Source organism: Berghia stephanieae, chromosome 15 (genome assembly GCF_034508935.2).
Source record: "Berghia stephanieae isolate SIO BIC M18660-M18661 chromosome 15, UCSD_Bste_1.3, whole genome shotgun sequence".
Classification (NCBI taxonomy): Eukaryota; Metazoa; Mollusca; class Gastropoda; order Nudibranchia; family Aeolidiidae; genus Berghia; species Berghia stephanieae.
The window spans coordinates 18,333,629-18,343,628 of NC_088374.1; the positions used below are offsets into that span (position 1 = coordinate 18,333,629).

At 34.3% G+C, this 10,000-nt stretch overlaps 1 protein-coding gene across 1 annotated transcript in view; it reads left to right on the forward strand.

Annotated features, from left to right (window-relative positions):
- Window positions 1-8,490: 8,490 nt before the first annotated feature.
- LOC144960463 (uncharacterized) overlaps window positions 8,491-10,000 on the forward strand; it is a 5,827-nt gene continuing 4,317 nt past the window's right edge. The window contains exons 1-2 of the mRNA XM_078893574.1: window positions 8,491-8,639; window positions 9,414-9,619. Of these exons, the coding sequence (XP_078749700.1) occupies window positions 8,588-8,639; window positions 9,414-9,619 (258 nt within the window). The 5' untranslated portion in view covers window positions 8,491-8,587. The remainder of the gene's footprint in view (window positions 8,640-9,413; window positions 9,620-10,000) is intronic.

Sequence of the window (10,000 nt, forward strand, 5' to 3'; positions counted from 1 at the left end):
GAAGTACAGGGTTCTATTATTCTTAGGGGGGAGGGGGAGGGGGGGGAGTCGATGTGCGGCTAGGTGGTCAAGTGTTATGACACTCGCTTTCGGATCGGAAGGTCCTGGATTCGAGCCTCGCTCGGCGCATAGTTGAGTCCTTGGAGAAGGCTCTTTACTCACATTCTCTTACCGTACCCAGGTGTAAAATGAGTACCTGGCCGTTAACAGCGTTGTCTCTGTCCAAAAATTGGTAATATCGCCTGACAGGCGTCATGTCTCGTCCTACATGTTATGTGTTGCTGTTGGCCAGGGACCCCTTGTAAAGCGCTTTGAGCACGTTTAGTGGATATTGCGCTGTATAAAAAATCTCAAGCTCAAGATGGTTTTTACGAGTAAACAATATTCATAAAGTCAAACAATTCATTTAAACAACGAGCAACTAAACTAAGATACCAGTCCCGTGTGGAACGGTCTATATAAATATTATTTGTCCGCAAATCAAGAGATCGAATTTGGAACACAATGCATTCATTCAATAATTATACACTGATAACAAGCCTTTATATTCAAAGTGACTTAGTAGTTTTACAGGTTGGGCTGGAGTGGAAGATATGTATCACTTTTGCTCAAATTTATGAAGACAGTAAACGGGACACACACACACACACACACACACAAACACACATATATATATATATATATATATATATATATATATATATATATATATATATATATATATACTGCCGATATTTAAAAACGTACTGTTGGAGAGTCATTCTTAATTATTCGAAGGGGTTATGTTTTAAATTGTGTAATACGTTATTGATATTTCGTTATCCGTAAAAAAAAAAAACCCAAGTGTAGTGATTGAAAAATATAATCGCATAAGGCATGTAGTTTTGGTGTACGATTTAAGAATTAAAACACTTTCAAAAATAAGGGGGGAAATTATTGAAAAAACTTACAACTCGCTTTCAAATTTTCTAGTAAAGTGTGTAGCCACCTCTAGAATGCAAGCAGGCACGTATTCTTAATTGGATGGATTGAATTAGTGTCTTCATAAGTATCTGGGGGATGGCAGAGCGTGTGCCAATGCATGAATGATGCTGATGACATAATTGTTATATACACGATGCCCAAGCTCATCCCAGAGGTGTTCTATTGGCGAGATATATGGTTGAATTGGTGACCAGTGCATGCGGTCAAAGGCCTTCAAACAGGACATAACAAGATCTTCAACTTCGTTGAGTGATCAGATCAGGAATCTAAAAGACTCAAACACACAATACAACATTACATGGAACATAGTTTCAAAACAAAAACAAAAGATCTACACAGCAAATACAATCAAATGAAACCTACGCCTGGAAGAGAAGTATCAAATATTAACAAAACAAAACAAAACGCCACACTAAACAAAAAAAAAAAACCAGCAACGGTAAAAAAAGAGAGAGAGTGAGAGAGAGAGAGAGAGAGAGAGAGAGAGAGAGAGAGAGAAAGAGAGAAAGAGAAAGAGAGAGAGAAAAAAAAAAAAGAGAGAGAGAGAGAGAGAGAGAGAGAGAGATTTAGCACGTGGTTACACAGGAAAAATGCCAAATGTCCATGCATACTACACAATCCAATGACACAACCACTATCCAGACGACTCCACCTCCAACACTGCACACACCCAGTTTACATGCAAACACACAAACATCCATACATACACGCACATGCGCAAACTACATCCCGAAAAAACATTGGCTCTAACTGTCTCGACACAACAACATTCTTCCCAGACTTCTCTAAACAAACTCTCTGATGATGCCAGGAATTCTGGATGAAGCAACGTACTATGAGAATGTGTAAAAAAAGGAGGTGAAAATAAATAAATAAATGATTCGCTCCAAGAAACTGTCGAGCACTCTATGTGGTTCCAGTTATATCACCCTCAATCATATATATATATATATATATATATATATATATATATATATATATATATATATAAACTTATTCACTGTTTCGGATAATTTGCACCTTTAATATTTTCAAGCTTTGATATCAACACATATTATACTATCGACATTAGGGTGTTTTATCGACAAGGTATTCTAGCTGATTAACTATAAACCAAATTCTTACAGGTCTAGCTTTATCAGACTTTTGTTATTGTGTTCAAACATTAATAACACCTTTACTTAAAACGTCATGCCGTTTCTTAAATAACTTCAATCATCCTATTTTGGTTAGTAATCTTTCTATCGTAGATGGTTTTATAATTGCCCCAGCCCCAATGTTGAGTCAAATTTCTGCCTGGACATTGACTTTTCGAGCCTTTGAAAGAATGATTACCATGGCATTTTCCTTTCCAAGCAAAAACGATGTTCTCACCGAGGCGTAGTTTTACTATTTATTTTTATAGCATCTATTATTTTTGGTCCTGGAATAAATGGACCATTCTGGTTTGACAGAGTCTAAAATTGACGATGACGACCTGACAAATTAATCAAATAATTACGATGATATTTTGCTCCATCTAGTTTGAAAAGAAAAAGCGTTATATGTTATTGACATTGTTATCTCAATCAACAATTTTCTACATGTTATTACTCAATATAATTATTATTACTATGGTAAACCGTTCAAAACTTTTCATAATTCAAAAAAACAAAATTGCGAATATTTCAAATCAAAAGAGAGAAAATACACGTAAACAAAGAAAGCAGAATAACGTGTATGATGATGTAAAATGTATCATTTTAATAATCTGTTTTATTCCAAAAAGTCTTATATTGGCTTTTAGAAACATTTGTTGATTTTGTTTACATCTCAGCTGATCCACATACGTTAACAAATTTGTATGAGACCTTGGAAATTGCTAATTCCAGTTAAAATGTCACCATATGTTATACTATAAGCTCAAAATTAAAGAAATAATCAAAAAAACTGCGGATTTTTTGTAGTCAAAGTAAAAAATGGGATATTAAACAGCTGTGTCAATTTAGTGCATGAGTCATTGGTATCAAAAATAGCATCTTTCCAAATTGTAATCATTACAACTCTATAATGTGACATAATTTGATATATGTATAGAGAGTAACTGAAATGAACAATGGACAATATATGACATTTAACTCCTGAAAGATTGTTTAAGGTCCTTGCAATCTTATAATAAAAATTGAACTTGTATTCAGCTGTTGAAATGCCAGACCTGACGATTAGCACAACCAGCTTCCTGTGAATTAAGAGCAACTCACTTCTAATGTCCCCTTCATGCGATAAAACGATTGTCTCCATAGAGAAATTAATGCATAGCTTGGTTGCTATGCCTCAAAATACTTAGCTACTGATGAACTTCTTTTCCTGACTAACAGCCAATAAAATAATACCCACATTACAAAAAACGTTGACAATCGCCATATGAATGGGCGTCAACATTTTTACACCACTCATGTTTAAGGTGAAAAGAAAAATCAACAATTTCTGTGATAAGAGGTAAATATTGCATGGAAAATTAGGATATAATCTACGAGGGGATTAATCACACTGGTCAAGTGGGTAATGAAGAAATATCTGTGTAGGACAACTTGACATTCCGGCTTCGGAAATGACGGACAAGAAGGAATAATACTGAACGACAACAATAAAGTCTTTAAAATCTAGACCAGAACCCTTTCGCTACAAATTAAAATGATTGAAATGTTTATGTTATCAAGCACAAGAGAAAGACATTATGGAATAATTACACTGGTCGAGTTAACTTTCTGGAATAGAACGGAATGGGGTGAAACGTGTCTTCAAAATCTTGAAACAACACTGCCCGGCTCCAATATAGGATAAATCGCATGCCAATATGAAATCTACATGATAATCAGGACTCCTGAGTACTGGTTCCCTTCCCAGTAATAGTTTAAGGACACTAAACGCCTTGTTACACTCCCCCTTCTCTCCCCCCCCCCCAATGAAAAACGACATCTTTTTTAGTAGATGTGTCATTGGTGCAGCGATGTAGGAGAAGTGGGGACAGAAACGGCGATAGTATCCCACCAATCCGCGGAAACGCAACAATTCTCTTCTATTTCTAGGCACAGGGAAATCCATAACAGATGAAATCTTGGCTGAGTTTGGTCTGACGGGTCCATTGCCAAGTGCATGTCCCACAGAGGTCACAGTTTCACACCCAATTGTCAATCTGTCTATATTCATAACAACGGCCTAGAGATGTGCCCGGTGATCCTCCCACTTCTCAGAAAAGACTAGGATGCCATCTATATACACCGCTGCAAAATGCTCCAGTCCACACAAAATGTTATTAAAACGGCTCTGAAATGTGGCTGGTACATCGGTCATGCCAAACAGCACTAAATTGTATTCGAAGACCCCAAATGGAGTGATGAAGGTTGTGAAATGTCTGGAGTCATGATGGACGGGCTCATCGGTACAAGCGTCTCAATGTCGAGTGAGAATGACTATCATGTCGTTTCACTGCTTGAGTGAGAGATGCGTGAGTTTACTATCCATTCCATCCAGGTATCCCAGTAATTTTTTGAATTGAACTAGTTCGTCTGTGGAGGCAGATAAAATAGTGTCCTTAGGATTTGTACAGATAACAGAATTACTAACAGTTTTGGTGGTCACAGAGTCGTTTTCAATCTCCTTTCTCTCAAAGAATGGTTTTATTAAATTAATATGAAAGACTTTTTCTTTTTCTTCCAGTCAGGATCAAATGATTTGTTTCACCCAATTTTTTCTAGCATTTTGCAAGGACTTGACAATTTGGTCTGAAAAAAGTGGCGATTGGTAGGGAGGAAAACCAGGACTCAACATTGAATATGTAAGATGTGCAGTTCAGGTCATAAATACATTTCTTTTTATCCTGTATACAGGACCAATTTCTCTTTGCGAGTTCTAAAACATCAAACAATTTTGTCTTAAAGTCAATGACATATTCCAAAACACTTGTCTCTTGATTTGAAATCATTTAATGTTTGAGAAGGTCACCTGACAGTATGTCAAAGACTAACCCAGAGGGGGAAAACCCAAAGATTCCTGGATCGTGTTCCTTGTAGCAAAGAGCAAAGGGTAAATTATCATCCCGATTCTTTACATTTTTATCAAAAAAGGTTCTAAGAAGACTTTTTAGACTTTTATGATAATGTTCTAAAGCTCCCGGAGTTTTAGGATGGAAGACTGAAGAGTGAATACGTTATATGCCTCAATATTTTACGGATTTGTGTGGTATTTTGCTCTTAAAATGGTCTTTTGACCACTTCTGATTTTCAGAGGTATTCCATTCGGAGTAAAATATCGATAGAGGCATTTCATAATTGTTTTAGCTCTAATATCTTTGGCTGGGAACGCCTCTGAAAATCAAGTGACGGGGCATGGTATTGTAAAAATATATTTAGTTTTACTCTTGCTAGTGGGCAAAGGCCCTATATTGTCAATGGGAAAAGCTATAGAAAAAGGTTCATATGTTATTTTAAGGTTGAAATTGGGTACTGTAGTTTTCATACTAAGTTGGCATAAATTACAATATTTAATTTAGTTTATGACATATTTTCTTAAAGACGTCTGATATAACGATTTCTTTATATAATTAATGTCTTTTTAATCCTACAAGAGAATCATCATGGGCAATTTCTGTGGTTAAGGAAGGTAACCATTTTTTCAATAGTAAATCATTCTTGAGATAGAAACATGTTTTGTGATTATGAATGTCACTCACTATTACGAAAGATTTGTAACAATATTTCTGAATTGGGTTTGTGCAATGTGAGAACTGGGAGTTATTGATGACTATATATTTAAGTTATGAAATACATAAGATTTTTGTGCTGATTTTAGTAATTTTTTAAAAATTTTGAAACACTTCTCATTCGAGTTTATATTAGTATGACTGATAGAGCAGTAGAAAGTTTTTTTGGACTTATTTTTCCTTATTTTGATTATATGAATAGGCTCAACTTTCCATCTCCAATACTGGAACATTGTTGGTCTGAGATGCCTCTGTTGACATTGAAAGGACGGGTTCTTCCTCTGGCTGGCATTCATTGTGTTGGCCCTGGAAGAGATGGTGAGGTTTTCAGAATACCTAGCAACCCGAGGAAGATAGTTTAACTCCGGAATATTTCGAGTTGTGTCTTAACAACCAGGGCATACGACAGAATATGACCTTTTTTTCACAGTTTATTCTCCCATTTAAGAACATTTTAGATACACCCAGTAGTAAATCTGAAAGGAATTTAAAAACATAACTTTATTTTGCATGATACGTCATAACACTATCAGACATCATTTTTTTCTCAGATCCTGATTTACCATGAACGAAATACCATACCGACCCGATTGGTAACATATATAAGAAATTGTTTTCCATAGCATTATATTGCACAATGTAATGTGCCATCATAATGGACAGTAGAACATTCTAACTTCAATCATGAAGCATTTATCACAAACATGACAACAATGACCTTTCACTCCCATCTCATTTACACTGCGAAATCATCCTCTTTTTCGTGGGAAACTGACATTAATCATACGACAATTATAATTATATTATACTGTGATGTTCTGAAAGAAGACACGTTGAATATTTTGGTCACAAATCTCAATACGTGAATATCGATAGATAAAAATTATATTTCTCTTCTGTCACTTTATAAATTCCAGATAGAGATATTTGATAACATGAGGGTCAATTTAAATGACAGGTTTTCTATCCAATAAAAGTTAAATGTATTGTTAAAAGAAAGATAGTGTTGTCAAAGTACTTTGTAAAATGTATTTAACCATCAGCTACGACATAATGTTTCGAAGAGACATAGCGCATCTGAAATGATATAACGTTTTTCGATAGAGATGATGTTATTTTCTACAAAGTAATAATTTTACACCCAGGTTTGATGAGGAAACAATAAACCCTTTTTTAAAAGACTCATTGTTGCGCCACTGAAATTGGAACTTGAACCAGGGGCCTACATATCAGGTATCATATCATATCAAGAATAAATACCCGCTCCTATGTATCTGAGAATCAGAATCTTTATGCAACGTGATGTAAGTCTTTGTAAAATCGAATGAGATATTGTTGTATCGAATGCAATGAACACAATAAAAAGAAAGAAAACTACCATGGAGACAATTGTTCTATCGTTGTGTCAAATACAGTGAACACTAAAATATGACAACTGACATGGAGACAATTGTTCTATTGTTGTGTCCAATACAGTGAATACAGTAAAAAGAACATCTCACATGGAGACAATTGTTCTATTGGTGTGTTCAATACGTGAACATAAAAAGACAATGGAATGGAGACAATTGTTTAAAATGTTTGATGATTTCTACGAGTCAATAAATCTTTCCAATTATACAAAAAGCTACAACACTGAGATCGCAGTCCAAAATGATTGGGCTTTGTGATTATTAATCTATCATTGATCCAGTAACTTACTCAGCTCACAATCTCTTTCACCCATTATTCAGCTGTCCATACACATACTACTTGAATGATGGCAACTGATGTGTTGTACCCACACCGGGTTTCGTCTTTGATTTAGATAATTAATTGAATTGATTTATCATAACAAAAACAACAACAACTTACTTGGATAATAATTTGGTATCAAACTATGACAACTTAAAGAATTAGGAACGACTTAAAACTGTCTAACATCTTGATTGCAAAATATAACAAATATTATCATCATAAGCTGTATTTTGCTAAAGACTGATTTGGGATCAACTGTCGACTTGAGATGTTTAATGATAGATTAAGGCGCTTTGTCTTGTAAACACGTCTGGACTCAAACTTTCTGATCACAAAAGACTAAGATTTTATATATAAAACCATTGGACTTATCCTCTGGTGAGAAAAATGGACACAAATTCCTTGTAAAAGATCAAATTCAACGGTTTGATGATAGAGAAAACAGTCCTTGACTGTGAAAAAACTTACCTGCAATCGTACGATGAAAAGTGACATCTAGTCGTGTAAAAAATGGACCTAGACAGATGTCAAAGACTGACATATTCTTGACTAGAGATCGGACCTAGATACGTCGAATGTCAGTTGACAGCATCAACTAATCTTAATGCGTTTGCAAATTTTATCATCTCCTTTTCATTAAAATAGTATTATTTTAGGGTGGTCATTTTAAAAAAATGTACACTGAAATAATACAAAATCTTGGGCAACATAATATCATCCGTGTACAAAACCTTTTAAAATACGTTCCTATAGAACAACAACAGTTGACATGTAGGGAAATTACAGAGACAACGTTGATGAAGGACATGCACTTATTTTCCACCCACGTACGGTGAGATAATGTAAATAAAAAGCCTTTTCTAAGGGCCCAACTATGCGCAACTCATATCAAGACTCGAACCCGGGACCTTTCCATCCGAAGACAAGTGTCATACTACATCACCACATATCCGCGTTAAACAGATTTCACAATGATAATGTTGGATAACAGGCTCAATTATTATAAAATGACACCACTTTGGTAAAGACAGAATCAATGGGCCAATTAGTTGGTTTGATGTGTATATAAAGGTTTGGTAAAATGGCTGAATACAATTTCAACTCTGAGATAAAAGAGGAACGAGAATGATTTTCAAGACAGCGTTGATTATTGTATTGGCACTGAACTGTCAATTAGGTATGAATTGTATTCAATTTTTCGTATTTTATGGTGATTATCATCATCACCCTCATCATCCTCCTCCTCTTCCTCCTCCTCCTCTTCATCATCATCATCATCATCATCATCATCATCATCATCATCATCATCATCATCATCATCATCATCATTATCATCATCATCATCATATCATCATCATCATCATCGTCATCATCGTTATCAATTTCTCCATTATCATTATTATCGCCATCAGATTCGTTGTCAGCAATTTAACCATTATCTGATGATATTCAAATCCTTTGAGTTTTTGCCTGATTTATTATTATATATACATATATATCTTTAAAAAAGGATATACACCATCATCAAAACAATGTAGCTTATTCCTACAAGAAATAATATATACTGTAATTTAACACCCTCACGAAGCCCCACTCAACAAGATAAATGAGATGTACAACAGCTGTCCTCAAAGACGAAAACATATACTAACCAACTACAAACCTACAGAACCACATCAAAAATGTAACATACAAACCAAACGATGGCCGTAAGGACTGAAACATCGATATAGACTGATTCCAACATCTATGTAAATATTACAATAATATATATATATATATATATATATATATATATTATATATATATAATATATATATATATATATATATAATATATATATATATACATATATATATATATATATATATATATATATATATATATATATATATATATATATATATATATATATATATATATATATATATATATCAACTTCATTTCCCAGGCTCATCTGTCAAGTTGGAGACCTCAAAAGAGTACGATGACGATGGGAAACTACATATTATGGATATATGGTGTTTTGTGGAGCAGGAAGGGTTTTCTGTTAAATCAGAAATTTCTCTACACCTTTTTAAAGACGATTGGCGGTTTATGGATGTCGAAGAAGGAGGAGTCACTGTCTCGAGTAATTTTCGCAAGCCGGGCATCGTTGTAAGTTGGATATTTTGTTAGTTTATTTGTCTGTTTTATAACTTATATATGTATCCGGGTGTGCAAATGGGCCAAGTGTTAATTACAGGCCGTTCTAATAAAGTAATATTATAGTGTGCGTTACACCTTGTATAATCTGTGAGAAAACAATATGTTTGAAAGAAAGAAACTAATAAAAGTAAAGAAGAAAAGAAAAGATATCCATTCCTTTTATTGAAATTGTATGAATGCTCAGCAATTTAAGTATTTGTGCCAAAATGTTTCCAATTTAGGACATATTCAATTAATTTATTAATGTAATTTAGCATTTGCATTTTTACGAGTTCAATATTTTGCAGTACGGGAATTCTTTTCTTAATCTTGTGATGCTAGAAGATATAG